The sequence below is a fragment of the Tenebrio molitor genome, chromosome 5, assembly GCF_963966145.1.
Source record: "Tenebrio molitor chromosome 5, icTenMoli1.1, whole genome shotgun sequence".
Taxonomy (NCBI): Eukaryota; Metazoa; Arthropoda; class Insecta; order Coleoptera; family Tenebrionidae; genus Tenebrio; species Tenebrio molitor.
Genome location: NC_091050.1, coordinates 2,213,916 through 2,230,426, shown reverse-complemented (window position 1 = coordinate 2,230,426; position 16,511 = coordinate 2,213,916). Strand labels below are relative to the sequence as shown.

Genomic DNA, 16,511 nt, shown 5'->3' with positions numbered 1-16,511 from the left:
ATAGTGTCAGATGTAGTCGTGCTTCAAGTTAAAGAGTTGCCATCTCTAATTTTAATAGACCAACTACAGCTTGGCACATGAAATGCGCAGAAGAGGAAACGAGAGCGTGTCTGTAAGACAAGGATATGACTAGGGTTGTACGTACTCAACAGTCCGGATATTCTGTCAGCACTTGAAGCACCATGTGCCAAGCTGTTTTTGTCGAGCTGTACATATTTGTACTGGAATTGTTGTTCATATTTCTTAATAAGCCTAAGCCTAGTTCTTCTGATAAAATACATTGCAAACGTCTTCCTTTCTCACCTCATCAAAGTATCTAGTTTTGTTTATATCTAATACATAATTGCATCCGTTCCCAGGAAATATCTCAAGCATTTAATATTTCTCTGCTGAACTGTTCGATTTCAATTCCTCCTCTTGGGACAAGAAACGTCCAAAAAACGGCACCGTAGAGGTCGCGAAGGTAATTTGGTCGAGGGAAAAATGTGATAATTGTGGTCAAAGACTGAAACCGTTGAATCGCGAACTATTTTGGCAATCGTTATAAAATGAGGGGGCACTTTGTCGCATCGTCCGTTAATCTCGCGTTAATTTGGCGACCCGGGGGTCACTCCTGGCGCACGTGTGTCGCCGTGCAGCGTGAGAGCCTCCTCGACGGTAGTTGGTAGAGCGGCGTTCTCTGGGAGCACCCCGCTGTTGTGACAAATGTGGTCACCGATACGCACGAAGACGGCCTCCATTTGTACTGCATGTCCGTAAAATTTAACATTAATAACGCATTTTTTCCAGTCCGCGCCGGCCTCTCGACGTGCCGTTTCCAGATTGTTGTTTGGCTAATGTTTGTCAATGGTCCGACCCGGGGGTCAAGGTCCGCCCGGATGATATACGGCCGCAGTCCGACTTAAAACATAAACTCGCAGATTTACGAACCGAACTTGTCCAATATATTTGAAGAATTGATAGCGCGATTGACGCGCCCAACAATGGATGCGGTCCACGGTTCAAGAGGTGACCCCGCGAGACAACACCGGCGGCGCACGGGGATGCACTCGTCGACGTCGCGCTTCTATTTTTCATTGTCACCTCGTTAATTACGTTGCCTTCGAAACTAGACAAAAATTGTTGTGGCATTCAGGCCGCATATATCGTTATCGTTATTATCATTAATCCAACTTCTCTATTACATCCTCTTCTCGCTGCCCTGCATATAAAACCTTCAGTATACCTGATACATTGCAAGTAATGATAATTCCGTTAAAAACATTGTTCTTCGAGGCTTCCTCGGCAGTCACCCATCCAAGACTATTGTTTTTTTACTTTTCTTGTATCCTTTCATGTTCATTTTTAGCGAGATCCTTCACTTTATCCTGGAAAGACTGTTTATACCTTTAGTATCGTTGTCATTATTATTATTGTTAGAAATGTAACCCCTTGTTGTGTTTCGTGTATTCGACTTCTTTGCTGGTACCACATGGTGTGCTTGTTCACTGTAGTGACTTGGATTGATTTGAATCCAATGTTTTGTTTTGTTACAGCTATTAATGCACTGTCGCTGGAATCCGGCTCGAAGGACCAAAAATGTTAGGACTGTAACCCCTTGTTGTGCTTTTGCTGGGTTGATGATAGAATTAAACGTTTTGTGCTGGATGTCTTAACTTCCTTTTGTAGCGAAAGAAAAATAACCGTCACTTGTGCTGAGCGTCTTTATTCGTCTCTAGTTCTAGTTACAAATTTTACATCTTATATGTACTCCTACTTCTACGAAATTCACACGTGCAGTTGGACGTAACAAAAATGCAACAATCATTATTGTTGAAAAATTAGTTGTGGTGGTTCCTTATTGTAGGTATCAGTACAGTAGTGGCGTAAATTGTTCATTTTTGTTTGAACCACCCCGTCGAGGCATCCGGGGGCGGATTACGCGTCCCCCAGACAAAGAACCGCAAGCGTCGCGACGCAGTACATCTCGCGAGCGAGAAGCCACCTGGAGAATTTTTCATCAATTAATAAAGCCTGCCACTAATTACATTAGCTATTAGCGACCCCCTCATAATTATCCGTTCCACCGCTGGGCGCCAGTCGCTCAGCCGTCGGGTCCGCCGCCCCCAATCCCGGCAAATCCAGTGTTCGCCTGGTCGGCTGTTCTTCTAAGTCGGCCGATCTTTTACAGCTCATTTGCATTTTAGAATTGCGGAATCCATCTTGGCTCGGTTTTGTTTTAATGTCAGGCGGCGGGGCGGTTATTCAGCAACCCTTTGGGCTGCCGTTGACAGATGGCGGCGCGTCTCCCTGGGGGGCGCATTTTTTCCATCGGGGGCTAATCGAGTTGGCGGTAACCTCTGACATGACGCGGTGTTAAATTTGAAGAGTGAGCAGCGTCGTATATTACGGGATGGCTCGCCGGTAATGGCTACTTATGTTTTACAGCCGGTGCGAAACACTCGTAAATAACCGTCGATGACGTGTCCATTAAATTAGGACTCGATTTACGACCGAACAAAGTGCATTAGGCAAAAATCGGGACATGGACGGACACAAGGGCGGGGGCGAAGGATCCCGTCTTCCCATTCCAACTTTCTCTTCTTCTTGGTTCTACAATCATCTCAACTGTTTCCCAATTCGTTGTATCTTCTTACGAAAGCTCTACCTTCAAGCTTTCCACATTTCCGAAATTTCCTCCAAAATTCTTCACTCCCATTTTTCTCTTTGTCCCTCCACTTTTAATTTGTCCTTTTTGGAATTTGGTCGTGGTTTGGGACTGCGGGTTCCGGTATGGGTCAGCTTTCGTCGCCGTACGCCCATGCCGACCACTTAGCCCAACGACCGTCGTCCCATTCCGACATTAGCGAAATGATTTAGCGTGTAATATTTCGTTGGGACGCTCGTATGTCATACGTTAAAGAGGAGTGTTTTAATGGTCATTTTTCGAACGGGTCGCATTTTTTCATTTAATTGCACGTTTTATATAAGTCGCAGCATTTAAATTACTCGAATTCCGTATAAATTAATTTCGTCGGTTTGATATTTTCGCGATTATTAATTTTAATAACCGATGGGACACGCTGACAAATCGCGAGACGTTGGGGCCCCAACGGGCCCATCTGTTTATTATGCTAATAGGGGTATCGGGTTCGTCCAGATGAAAAATGGACGAAAGTGTTAGGCGACTTGTTCATTTTTTGGCGGATTTTGACGCTGCTAAATGATTGAAAGAAATGCTTCTTCTGAGAACTTGTAAAAAATTCGTAGACAAGATGAAGAAAGCATCTACAGCGGATGTATCCAAATGGTGGAAAATAAGCAAGATAACTTTCGTTCACTTCACTTTCGCTTATTGTTTTTCGCTCACTGTTTTTCATTCATCCGTAAATTTTCCCAATTCTTTCTGATAAAGTAATTTTGATTTTCTAGGCAACATTTGGTACCTCGCGACACTTGTCTCTTCCAGGACATCATCCTGAAGTTTGTTTATTTTGTATTTTATTTTTTCCATAGCAACAGATCCGTCCAACAATTTGATTTATTTTTATTTAAAATTTTGTTACAGACTCACTTTCTAAGGAGGTATGGAACAAAACCAAATACCGCACTCGAGAGTAAATTGCAATTCGCGTGAACGAAAGCTTTGCCTTCCTCACTCTTACTGTAACCAACTCTTCTAAACTACTTACAAGTTTTCTAAAAATTGTACCAATTCTAGTTCAGGATTTCTCACGATAGTTTTATTCAATTCCAGTCTTCTTTCTATTAACTCGACACTTCGTCAAACGTTTCTTCGCACCGCTTTCTCAGCCAGAACCTCTTTATATCCTAATACCTTTTCCACTTTGTAAAACAAAACCAAGAGAAAGCAGTCGATGATGTCCAGATCTTCCAATTTAATTAGCACAATTAATTTGTCTTAATTTTTTTTGTGTAGAATGACGACACAGCAAGCCAGGTGCTGAACACACGTTCGTGTCCGCAGACCGAGACCAACTGCTCAAAATCCAGATTGATTAATCGCTAATTAACTCGCTGATGTTCTTCTTAATTAAATTAGCAGCCGATTGCTTAATTGTGGCCCAACTGCAATTGCTGCGGTACCGATACGAAGATGCATTCGCCAAAATTTAAAACCGACGTTTTTTTCGATCCGAATCGCAGCCAACAATCGCTGTGACCTATCAATCTTTCCCATTTTTTCGCCGCCCAAAAAAGACCAAGGTCTCGATTTTGATCCGGTTTGCGTCCACCAGTACCGAAGACATGTGCGCCACAACCAGCCTCATTAACGAATGCTGTGGGAACTGACAAAAACAACAAATTCTAATTACCACTCGACCGGCAGAGTTCAAATCCAATAACACCAAAACACACCGCATTAACCGTCGACAAATGGCGAACCGTTATGCGCTGCCACTTCGCCGACCATTTTATGACTTAATTAACATTATTTCTGTGATTAATTGTCGAGTTATGTAACTTCTGTTTGTTAACATTCCTTTGGTCTTTTTTGCAGATTCAATGTCAAGTCCGTCAGGCGCAAGGTCCGCCCGAAGGTCCATCGGCCCAGGAAGAAAATCAAAATAATTAGACGCACGAAATTTGTATCGACTAGAAGAGTCTCAATAAAGATTTTGGCAAAACACTCGTTTTAGTTTCTCTGGTGGCCGTTCCGGCGCTGCGGATTCTTCACCTGGGCGAAAAAGACATTAGGCAAATCGCATTGATAACAAATGATCGTTTTTTCCCACCTTACATAACTCTTCGGATTTTTAATGAGAATTTAAGACAAAAGTGGTTTTGTTGATGGGTATCGCGGTGATGCGACACTATTTTTAATTACAACACCGGCGGGACGCCGACGTCCCGCCGCGCGGCGGTAAAGCAGCCGCCTTCATCAAAGTCAAGTCCATCGACACCTTCCTTCTAACGTTATTTATTACACGCTGGCATGCATGCGTTAAAACTAAAGTCAAACGCGTCAATTAATCAGGAATGATTTATACGTTGCCTATTTCCCAAATTGCGTACGTCATTAATATTATTATTGGAAAGAAGTGGTCGAGGGGACAGGTGGGTGATGGTGCTGCGAAGGGTTCCATTTGTGATTTCTGTTTTTTTAAGACATGGACAACTGGCAGAAAATTAACTGTCAAGGAGGAAATTTTTCAGAATATTCATCATACGAGACATTCAATTATTTCCTACTTTAGGTACTGCACACTGCAGTGTGTAATGCTTCACACTTACACGTTGCTCTAATATATTAACTGAGTTGGCTGGACTGACCAGTTATAAACAACTGATGACCATATGCCCAGAGCTGAATCGTACAGAAAATTCATGGAATAGGTATTCGATAAATGGTTCATGAGAAGCTCCCTTCGGCGGGTCTTCAACTCTACCGACATCACCACCTAAGTTTTTTTTTAATGTTGTCAGTGCTATATAGTTACGAGATAAAAAACACCCATATTTTTCAATTGTTTCATTGCCAACACTCAGTCATTGTTGATCACCCTGTATACCTAATATGATAACATTACCCATTATTGTTGATCATCCTGTATACCTAATATGATAACATTACCCATTATTGTGAACACTAAAAAGTACCTATTATTCAGACTTTGTCAACGTTTCAATTGTACTCAAATTTTTCATCCGGGAGTAATTTTTGCTTTGTTCCTCCAACATGACAAGCCAATGTATTTCAATTTTTGAAATTTCTTGGATTTTAAACGGGAAATTAATTTATTTTAAATTCAGAAAACAAATTTATTTTCCGAAGCCCGATTTTCAGGAAAATTTGTCAAAAGATTTGTTGCGGTGATCAATAATAATTATTGGTAACAGAAAACCGACGCTGAATCTATTCTATCGTAGAAACTAAATCAAATGTGGAATTTAAACCCAACCTCAAAAATTCCAAAATACATATCTCAATATGCGATCGTCTCGCAATAAATACGTACGTTTCAAATGTTCTTTTCACGAAAAACTAATGGAAATTCTCTACATACAGACTGACGGAGAGAAAACATAAAATTTACACTTTTAATACATTTCAAACAAAATTTTGTGAGGTGGCCATAATCACGCCAAAATATTACTTTTATAATTCTATTGCCAACCGTAAAATAAAAACCCTAATCTTCTTATAACTTCTGGTGATGCAAAAGCTTTATTTTTAGATCATTGAAACTGTACGTTCAGGTATTTTTAAAAATTAACTCACTTAAGATTTCCTCGTTACGTTTTTATTTACAAATATTCTAGATTACCGTCTCTAATTAAAAATATTGCTACATTTTACAAAAAAAAAAAAAAACTGAAAAAGTCATTGCTGAACGACAAATTATTATTAAACAAATTTGGAGCCAAACATGATTTGTTCCGATTGCTCAACTCGACGCAAATTCTTACACCATTATTTTTTCTCGACCAAATTATGTACGAATAAACCACAACACGCGTTTTACATAATCGTAACACCTAGCACTTTCATTTTCATATAAACTGATTATTTCCTATATTGCATGTTTTTTAATCAGCTTCTCCAGACATAAACAACTCGTGTTTTTAATTAAAATTATGTGGAACAAATCGAAGGCCGCCTCACCATTACGCTGTTGTTACTTACAACTGCTCGTTTCAAATACCATTACTACCATCTCGGCTACATTCGCTCAACCGGGAGCGTCATCCCATCAGAAACCAAATCGTGTCGCAACTTGACTCGCCCCACAAACGTCAGAACTGACAGCTGTCACGATTTTTTGACAAATCTTCAAAAACTGGTTGGCTTATAAAATTTATTAACAATAACAGTACTTGAATGGCCTTACAGTCGTAAAGAAAAATATAATTGGAGACAAAACCTTAGTACATAAAACCTAAAAGTTCCTGTTCTGCTCGAAACTTGGAGTAGTTAGTAGCAGTGTCCGAGTCATGTAAAACAATCGACTCATACCCCAAGCACAGCACTCAGACCTTGCACTCCTTAATTATTCCCAGGAGTGGATACATTGAGGAGTAGATTTTGTCCTCCAGGCAGATACGACACTTGCCTCGACCTGGACAACTGATAGGCTATGTCTTCCGCGGCTTCGATTCTTCTCAACTCGACCAACCCCTCTCCTGCATCCCCGAACGCCTTCGCCAGCAGAATCGCAGCTTGGGCGTCGCCTTCTGCCGTAATCACCGCAGCTTTCTTGCTTTGTTCAGCCTTCTCTACTAGAAATCTCGCCTTCTCGGCGTCCTGCTGCGCCACCTGCTTCAACTCCACGGCCAGAGTGAACTCCCGACCGAAAGTGAGATGCGTGATGGAAATGTCATCCAGGATGACTCCGAACTGCGAAGCCCTCTCGGTCAAGTCGTCGTTGACCTTCTGCGAGACCAGATCTCTCTGGGTGATCAACTCTCCGGCGTCGAACTGGGCCACGACGGCCTTCAGCACTTCGGTGGTGATCGACGGAAGGACTCTCTCTTCATAGTCCTGGCCCAAGACTGTGTAGATGCGAGGTAGTTGGTCGGGAATCGGTCTGAACAAGATGCGGAGGGTGATGTTGACGTTCTGCAAGTCTTTGCTGCCGGTTATGACGGGGACGTTTCTGGGGCGGGATCGGACGTCGAAGATGATGGGTCGCTGGACCCAAGGGATGAAGAAGTGGGTGCCTTCGCCGATGACTTGCTTCTTGATGCCGGTGAACCGGTCGAAGATTACGGCTCTGTGGCCGCCGTCCACTGCAAATTTAACAGTCAGTACGAGGAGTGGTTCGAGAGCTGTGAAAAAATGTACACTTCTAGAATAACAACTGACTCTTTCTTTGCACCACCAACGACCTAGAATCCATTCCCGGACATGTTAAGCATTTAATAAAGAAATTAGAAAAAAAAAACCTAATTATTGGGGCTTGTTTTTGAGCCCATCATCTAGATCTAGAAGACCACAGCATAACGCTGAACGAGGCTTCTTTCAAAAAGACCTTTCTGAGACACTTTTGAATATTTAACTCCTATAGTATTTTCTTACTGGAAAGCACCTTCAGAAATACTCCTATGTTTTAGTGGAGATCATAAAGACTAAGAGCAACTGGTTTTTGAACCCAAACAAAAACCTCAATTAGTATCTTCCAAGTTTTTTTTTTCTTTTTACCGACGATGTAACATGTAACGCCAATGTGGTCCTCATAATTGTAAATCTTTTTTTTTCTCTTTCAAACCCTGGCAAAAAGAAATCTCATTTGTGAACAACCACAAAATGTAATCACAACAAGATAACAGAGCAATAAATGGTTTGGGGTATTGTTGGAGTAAGACCTTGTTTTAGTTTACAACTGAATTTTTATCCTTAGTCACTTTTTGTGGCATTTAATAAAGAAATGACAGTTTTCTGTCCATATTTATCCTATAATGTTTTTCCTTTCATTAAGAGTTACAAAACCTAAATAAAATTCTGTAATTTTTTTCTCTCTCTAAACTTGAATTTTTAATTAAAGATAGTTACCTAAGCCTGTAATAACAATGAAAATTAAATTAAGAGAAGCATCAATAAATCTGATATAAATAAAATTCTGCATTGAAAGTTTTTAACAGAGCTTTGCAGATTTATGTTAATCTAGCAACAAAAGGGAATATTTTCAAATTTGCAATCTTGAATCTTTGAGAAATACACACATAAACATCTTCACCCCAATTAACGCCTCAATCTAAAACAATATTTAAACCAGTTATCACCTAAATATAATAAATAATTTGTCAGTAGTTTTAGTAAGGTAGTAACACCTTCTGTTGTGACACCTAATGTGTATTAATTTAGTGAAGCTATTCAGCACCAGACGTCCCTGCAAATCATGGAAAATTTCAATCAATGTCAGCATTGTGTACACCCTTCCATGCCATGATTTACAGAAGCAAAACACAGTCTTACCATTATATAAGGCCGAGTTGACTACGCCGCCTACCAGGGCGATTCCAAGACCAAACTGGCCGATCCTGCTGAACACATGAGCCGCAGACATTGTTGTTTATCTAAAAAGTGCAACAGAAAGTGTTAAAAGCGTGATTCGACTGGTTTGAGGTTAGGACAATCAAAGTTCGCTCAAATCATACCGCATAGTACTCTTCGCACGGAAATGTCTTGAATAAATAATTTTACGTTAAAATGATTAGATCTGTACGAATACGTACCTTTAATTTACGGTAAACACAAAAAATAAACCGGTAATTTAGTGAGTCTACTACGTAACAAAATGGAAGCGAGATTTGACATTGACGTTTGACAAGTGACAGATTTAGTTATTTCCGCACCAACATTGAAACGGGAAATAACCCAAAGCCCAAGCAATTTGTTGAAATTTATTAATAAATTTATGGACAAATCAAGAACGATTTTTTTATTTTATGCAAAAAATTCATTCCAGGCCAAATTTGATGCGTCATAAGGATGAGGATGTATAATGGGTTGCCTAACACCTATCAACTAAATATGTTTGTAACATTTACGAGAGTCAAATTATTAATTAATCAATTAAACTCAATGGCCCGGTTGTACAGGGTTCGATGGTGTGAACGGTGTGTAGGTACTCACTTAGTCACATCATTTTGATGTTTTTTTATACGGAGCACCAACCGTAATTCATTGTTAAAGTTAACATATTGTCAAGCGATCTGATTGGGGGATATTTAACATTGAATTTGAATCAGCCAATCAAACGGGCGGATTTCCGACTTGACGCGTTGTTAGCTGACACGATGTTAACTAAGCTTTATGCAACCGGGCCATAGTCAATGAAATATGTACAAAAAAAGTCTTCGGAATTAATTTTAATCAGCGAAATAATTGTGAACTTTGAAGCACGGCACTTAACATTCGCGTAATTATAGACGCCGACAACAGTTTTTTTCAATTTCAATGTCACTAAAGCAAGTCATTTAAAGATCATTTCTGCGTTTCAGGTCTCACAAATGCCTTTTTTTTTGCTGAATGCAAATACCGACCAAACACGTAAATTTTAATCTCACACCCAAACCAAGACAACAAAGTTAGGTAACAAATATATTTATTCAAATACTGTGGTTTGTAAAAACAGACACAGAACCTAAATGCATAACACCTAAAGAAAACATGTTTATTCCACTTGATTACTAAAGTGCCACATAATGTAATTCGGGCAGATTTTTTTTACATTAAAATAATGAATTGAACACAGTCTTACAAATCACTAACAAGTCAGTTCAAACTGTACATTACAATTAATGTCTAATTTTAGACACATTTTTTCTCCCAACCTACACTTGAGATTTAAATCTGAAACTTACATAATTATCCTATTCCCATTTTGATTACAACTATATTGACATTAAAAACCCTCACTGCACTTTTTCTTTTTGTGGTGTAACATTCCAATAATACATCAACTGTGCTACAAGCACCCCATTTGCCAAACTACTGACTATATATGTCAAAATCACCATCCTGTCCCCAGTTTCTTGTATGGAAGTGAAAATTCTAGCTAATGAGCCTAGGAACAACATGACCAAAGTAACAGCTGATAATTGACCTGTGTGTCCATTTCTGAAATTACCATAGGCTTGGGTCAATTTACCACTAACCACAATGAAAATATTGAAACCCTGCAGTGACCATAGAACATCAATGGGCGTCAACCCACTTATCAAAACAAAAGTGATGAACAAATAAGTGACTAGATACACAATAGCATTTATAGTTGACCCCCCATAGTGTAGAACTAAAACTGCCACCAGAACAGTCTGCACAGCAAGGAATGTGGCGTCACCCCACGCACTGAATGGGAACTGTTTCAAGAAACTGTAAGATCCATAGATCGAGATAGCTGTGAGGTCTAAACTGACACTGAGCAAGCTGATCCCCTCACCACTTTTATTCTTGTAAATTTTGAGGATTTGGGGAAGCTTGACTAAAAGTGAGCCCAAGATTATGCCCAAACCTAGACCTTTGCTCAAAGTTGACGAGAAACAAGGTCCTGGAAGTGTTTTAATCCATTAATCTACATTCTAACCTCACTTTTGTACCCACCATCAAAAAAGTTGAATTCGACGAAATAGTTGTCGTAACAGTGCGGAGTAACCACTAATAACACCGTTCGGCGCAAGAAGTCGAGTGCCGTCGAACCCATCTCTACAAGAACTGCTTCATTTGATTTAATTGACTAACCAGATTTGAATTGACACGTCAATAAATGGCATCATGCGTGGGGCACCAGCCATAACCGACAAAATCCATAAAACACTGGCGGGAATTTTGACACGTTGTCACAAGAATGAGCGATGTGGTTGACAACAGTCATCAAGAGCAACGCAACGATGCCGAGCCTCTCCCGGAGAAAGACCCCGAAGGGTGGTTTGACGTGGACGGTAGCAATCAACAACCAAAGGAAGTTGACCACGGGTTCGCGTCGACGCCAAACGTCGAAGACGTCGACAAACCTTTGACAAATGGTCAATCCGGTCAAGAACCAGAGAACGCTTTCAATGAGACCACAACGATCGTCGAATCTAATCAGTCCGAGCCTGCATCAGTATCATGGGGGTTCGATCAAGAACCTGGCACATCCCACGACGGGTTTGCGCCCAACGTGGAGACCATCTCCGACACTTCGCAAAGAGGAAAGGACGAAACAGAGAGTAGTGGAATAACCGCGCGCGTTTCCACGATCGCTTTTGCCGAAACGCCGCAAATCTCTGACGAGGGGGATGAGATCGGATCTGTCGCCATGTCTGCACAAGAAGAACCGGCAAACGAACCAGTTCGCGACCTTCCTCAGCTTTGCAGATCTGTATCGGCAACGTTCCTGCACAAGCACCCACCCCGACCTCCGTTTCTTCACGAGCACGGTCCCTACCACCACATCTCGAGGGACCTTCCAGTCCAGGAATTGTTCGCGCCGCCGCAGAAAAGATCTTTCCACAGTTTTTCTTACAGGGACGACCACAGAAGAAGGCCGAGCAATCTTCCCTACGTTAGTCCCAGAGCTAACAGGATTTTCTTTCCGTCCGGCATGTCTCTACCGTCGTTTTCGGTAAAACTAACCCTATTTTAATACCCATAAGAAATGCGATTTTCAAGGGTGCCCAAACCCCCTTGTCGTCGTTCACTCCGGCAGCTTCGGACTCCATGAGGAGCATACTGCCGGATCGTCGCATCATTAACATAAGAAGTATAAACTCGGAAATTTTCATGTTTACGAAGATTCGGAACAGGTTCATGATGAAGGTTTACGGGATTTTGAGTCTTCAGCTGTTGTTTTCGATTGTTTTTATTCTCGTTGCGAACTTGTGGTAAGTTATAGGTGGGTCCGGTTAAGTTGTGAGGTCACAAGGTTCGAGTCAAAAAATGCAATATCAGTTAACTTTGTGGCGTCACAACTCGGGTTAACGCAGATCCAGAAGCTTTCATCCAACGCTGTCAAATTCAGGGAGAGCGTCAGACTCTTCTTCACGATCTACGGATTTGTCATAATCGTGACGTTCTTGTGAGCCTCCTCAAAATTGAGTTCCAACCAACGACACGACTGTTTCAGATTCAACTACGTCTTCCTCGCGATGATTCTGATCGTCTGTTCGGACCTGCGACGCCACTTCCCCATCAACTTGATCCTGATGGCTTCGATAGTAAGTTCGACAAATACCAACCCCCACGACTTAACTCCTTTCCAGACGTTGTCTTTCACGTTATCCACAACGGCTCTCAGCATAGGCTACGGCGTCGTGGTGCCCACGGTCTACGGAAGCGTCCTCACCTTGATAGTGGTGCTGACGATGTCGTTTCTGGGCTACCAGACGAGAGTACGTCTACACGCTCGACTCGAACTCTCCTGATTCGCTCTTTTGCAGTGGGACCTGACGTCGCAACGTGCGTGTTTCTGCGCCACGGTGTATATTGCGGCGGTGACAGGTCTAGTGATTGGGGTGTTGTACGCAAAAGGACACCAGAGTGCGGTCTTGAAGGTCGGAATAGCAGGAGTCGAGATTTTGTTGTTTGCTTTAGTAAAAATCCCTCTGTGGGAAATTTTCAAAGTAATGTTGTTGGGTTTTCGTTTCCAGTGGATGATCCACATCACGCGACGGATCACGGGCGGCTACGGTGACATCTCGCCCGACGAGTACATCTTCGGAGCCCTAACCTTATACGTAGATTTATTGCTATTCCTTTTGTTTTTACTAGAAATCATCAACTATTGTAGAAAATTATGATAAGCTTTGGGGTGTTATTCGTGTTTGATTTCCGATGATCAGTAAGTAGTAAGTAGTTAAGTAACCAAGCGGCAGTCATTTCCACCATTGTCACTTTCTCGACCGTTGTCATTTTCTCTCGAGAATAAATGTCAACGAGAGTCAACAGTTGAGTGACAGTTGACGCTTTCGGAAAGAGTGCGCCTCGGAAATGGAAAATCCGGCGAGTGGCGAGGAGTTGAGCTCCTCGGAGAGCAACCATGGTAAAGTCGACGACGAAACCACAAAAATCTTTATCGGCGAACCTGCCCCGCCACCGGTGGTGTCCCCCCACGACAAGATCCAGTCTCTCCCGCGCTTCATGAATCTGAACCAGCCCGCGGTGATGAGCACGACGCAGCTGATGGAGGTGAAGTCGTCCAACATAGTAACGAACGACGTAACTGTCGCGTCCAACACTCACCAGTCTTTAGTCAGATCCTCCCGGGAGGTACATGGGTGACAGCAGGAGCACCAGCAGTCGCCCCACCATAATGACGGACGACACCGACTACGAAGAAATGTACGAGATGTTCAGCACGTCCTTCAGGGGCTTGAGGAACCGGAACAGATTCGTGCGACACGTGTTCCTTCTGTTGGGAGGGCAGATGTGCTTCTCGTTCATAGTTTATTTTCTTCTCGTCTATGAGTACATGAATCTTTTCCAGCGAACTTCCCCTAACCCATCATCTCTGTTTTCAGGAGGCGAATCGCCCAACAATTCTCCAACAACGTGATGGTGCTCGTCATCGTTTTCACGTACGAGCCACATCCTTTCTCTTCTCCTCTTCATTCTTCCATTTCCAGATGTTTGTCCACGCTCATCGTCATCTTCATGTTCGTCTGCTTGAGCTGGGTGCGCCAAGCGCCCAACCATTTGATAGCGTTGATACTTATGGTGAGTGTCGCGAAAGGATGAAACAAGGCCCGTTTGAAATTGCACTTTGGCCCGAGCTCCTGTAAATCTTCACGATTGTTGCAGACATTCTCCTGGACTCTACAGTTCGCAGCCTTGTCGGCTTATTTTGAATTTTGCGAAGTTATGATGTTTTGGACCGGTTCGTTGATGGTAACATTTTTTATCATTGGGGGACTTGCCTATCAGGAGAAGGTTCAATGTTGACAAACTGTTAAAATCTATTTACAAAGCTTTTTTCCAGTTTGAAGTCGTGGGAGGCATCGTGTTAATTTTTCTGATACTGGGTTCAACAATATTGTGCGTAGTTGTCGTGTTGCTGCTGCATTTAATGGTGGGAATCGGCATAAAATGGACATTTGTGGGTGTGACTTTGGTCTTGTCGCTCCTTACCACCATAGTACAACATTTAAACCTTTTCTATTTGCTCATTATACCTTCTCTTTTAGTTGCTATTATGTTGTGCAAGACAATTTGTCCGAGATAAGTTTCTAAACGCTAAAGATTATATTTATGGTACTCTTATAATGTACGCGAGCATAACGACAATTTACATTTTCAAGACGCTTTATACACTCTGTTTTACCCGGACCCAGGACGAACAAATGACTGCAAGATAATCCTTAAACTGTAAGGATCAAATGTGTATTTTTCACGTCGATCGATTCCCGATTTAGCTAAGAAATTTCTTGCAGCGGAATAAAGTGTTTATTAAGTTGCCCAAACTCTTATTTTCGCCTACAACTGTCACTCAGTATGTACGATGACATTTGCATCGAGCACTTGTCAAGCTATTTTTGACAGTATTGACAAGCAAATGTCATTTTAGTAGTTTAAACTGTCGAGATGACCCAGACAATAATATGGAGGACATTAAGAACGACGGCGCTGACAAGACGACCCCCACAGTAATACAACTCGAACCGGTTGAGACGAAAATCGAAATAAATGATCCCTCTCCTGTGGTTATGCCGTTTTGGCAAAACCAGCCCCAACAGCCGCCTCCGTACAATCCCAACTATCCCCCTCTCCAGCAGAATTATTATTACAACGACCCGAGTTACAACCAGCGTGGGACTCCCGCGTACCAGCAGAGGGTAGGGGGACAAAATGTGTACACCACTGTGAGTTGGAATCGGTGTTTTGGACAGATTTTAGCCTTTTCTAGGGTGGCCCCGGATATGAACCCCCTAACGTAAGCAGAGGACAGCCCGCGTACAGAGCCAACGACCCTCAAGAGGCCCAGCAGAGTCAGTTTTGGAGAAACAGCGAGATCTTCACCGACGCCTTCAACACCACAGCAATTCGGAACAGATTTGTGCAGAGAGTGTACATTATTTTAGCTCTCCAGTTGTTCATCACGTTCGGATTTATTATTTTTGCCACCTTCCAGTGAGTGAAACGAGCGGTGTGGACCGTATTTAAGAGTTGTTTTGCAGTATCGACACGAAACTCTTCTTCGCGGAGAACAAACTCGTCATTTCTATAGTATCAATGTTAGGGTGAGTAGCACGCTTTCAGGTTTTTAGCTGTTGTGTTGCAGGGTCATGTATTTAATACTTTACCTTGCATTGGCTTGTTGCGTAGACTTGCGGCGTAATTTTCCCGTGAATTTTATCATGTTGGGACTTTTGGTGGGTTGCCAAATTTACATTGTTCTTTTCACCTAGATAATTTTTTCCAGACGGTGGCTTTGACGCTGCTGATGACGACTTTGACTGCCTTTTCATCCCCAGTTGTTGTTTTGGCGGCCATAGGTACTACCGCAATCGTCTGTACTCTAGTTTCTATTTTTGCTTGTCAAACCAAGGTCAGTCCGGCAAAAAATACGAACGTTCGTCCAAGAAATCTTCAAGATCAAAACTTAATTTCGTAGTTTGTTATTCTAGTGGGACGTAACAGGATGCGGCATGTGCCTCTGCATAGCGATGATCGTAATGATGATCTTCGGACTGATCACGATGATCTTGTCTCTGGCCGGCATCCACTTACCCATCATGCATGTTATATATTCGGCTTTGTCAACGTTATTATTCTGCTTTGTAACATATTCCTTATCTTTTAATACCCACCAACGCTCAAGTCGAACTTACAGTGGCTGATGTATGACACCCAACAGATCGTCGGAGGTCGCAGGATAGAGATGTCACCAGAAGAGTACATCTTCGGCGCTTTATGTCTCTATGTCGACATAATGTACATATTTATGCACATTCTGGTGTTGTACCAGTATTGTTTGGGAGAAAATTAAAGTCAATTGAACACACTTGGAAATAAAAGACTAAATATTTCTGATTTTTTTTTTTATTCGATACATATGAAACTTTCAGGAGTATTTCTTTAAGGAGTAATT

General features: G+C 42.0%; 6 protein-coding genes across 11 annotated transcripts in view; 4 read left to right on the top strand and 2 right to left on the bottom strand.

Annotated features, from left to right (window-relative positions):
* The window catches only part of SoxN (SoxNeuro), a 212,283-nt gene extending 207,661 nt beyond the window's left edge, over window positions 1-4,622 (top strand). For all 4 annotated transcript variants that reach the window (XR_011159914.1, XR_011159913.1, XR_011159908.1 and 1 more), the window contains one exon: window positions 4,502-4,622. The gene's annotated coding sequence lies outside the window, so the exon portion shown is untranslated. The remainder of the gene's footprint in view (window positions 1-4,501) is intronic.
* A 2,164-nt stretch (window positions 4,623-6,786) lies between these two features.
* Window positions 6,787-9,311, bottom strand: Phb1 (prohibitin l(2)37Cc). Its single transcript, XM_069049049.1, has 3 exons — window positions 9,178-9,311; window positions 8,918-9,018; window positions 6,787-7,731 (listed from the first exon to the last, which is right to left on the bottom strand). The coding sequence occupies exons 2-3, from the start codon at window positions 9,006-9,008 to the stop codon at window positions 6,989-6,991; spliced, it is 834 nt and encodes a 277-aa protein (XP_068905150.1). The 5' UTR covers window positions 9,009-9,018; window positions 9,178-9,311; the 3' UTR covers window positions 6,787-6,988.
* Window positions 9,312-10,032: 721 nt separating this feature from the next.
* Window positions 10,033-11,235, bottom strand: LOC138131821 (mannose-P-dolichol utilization defect 1 protein homolog). The gene is made up of 2 exons (XM_069049050.1): window positions 11,048-11,235; window positions 10,033-10,994 (listed from the first exon to the last, which is right to left on the bottom strand). Exons 1-2 carry the CDS (start codon window positions 11,145-11,147, stop codon window positions 10,360-10,362), a joined length of 735 nt encoding a protein of 244 aa, XP_068905151.1. The 5' UTR covers window positions 11,148-11,235; the 3' UTR covers window positions 10,033-10,359.
* A 56-nt stretch (window positions 11,236-11,291) lies between these two features.
* On the top strand, window positions 11,292-13,224 carry LOC138130250 (uncharacterized). Its single transcript, XM_069046679.1, has 5 exons — window positions 11,292-12,050; window positions 12,098-12,309; window positions 12,351-12,503; window positions 12,552-12,816; window positions 12,865-13,224. The coding sequence occupies exons 1-5, from the start codon at window positions 11,292-11,294 to the stop codon at window positions 13,222-13,224; spliced, it is 1,749 nt and encodes a 582-aa protein (XP_068902780.1).
* A 65-nt stretch (window positions 13,225-13,289) lies between these two features.
* LOC138131819 (uncharacterized) lies at window positions 13,290-14,883 on the top strand. Its single transcript, XM_069049048.1, has 7 exons — window positions 13,290-13,630; window positions 13,677-13,891; window positions 13,945-14,001; window positions 14,050-14,140; window positions 14,225-14,353; window positions 14,403-14,558; window positions 14,608-14,883. Exons 1-7 carry the CDS (start codon window positions 13,415-13,417, stop codon window positions 14,776-14,778), a joined length of 1,035 nt encoding a protein of 344 aa, XP_068905149.1. The 5' UTR covers window positions 13,290-13,414; the 3' UTR covers window positions 14,779-14,883.
* Window positions 14,884-14,952: 69 nt separating this feature from the next.
* LOC138131816 (protein lifeguard 3-like) lies at window positions 14,953-16,449 on the top strand. Of its 3 annotated transcripts, none has more exons than XM_069049034.1 (7): window positions 14,953-15,255; window positions 15,327-15,550; window positions 15,598-15,654; window positions 15,702-15,792; window positions 15,843-15,968; window positions 16,048-16,200; window positions 16,254-16,449. In XM_069049034.1, the coding sequence occupies exons 1-7, from the start codon at window positions 15,022-15,024 to the stop codon at window positions 16,407-16,409; spliced, it is 1,041 nt and encodes a 346-aa protein (XP_068905135.1). In that variant the 5' UTR covers window positions 14,953-15,021; the 3' UTR covers window positions 16,410-16,449. The 3 variants fall into 3 exon arrangements, with proteins under 3 accessions (XP_068905135.1, XP_068905134.1, XP_068905136.1); XM_069049033.1 differs by having other exon boundaries at window positions 14,953-15,282; XM_069049035.1 differs by having other exon boundaries at window positions 14,953-15,282; window positions 16,035-16,200.
* Window positions 16,450-16,511: the final 62 nt, after the last annotated feature.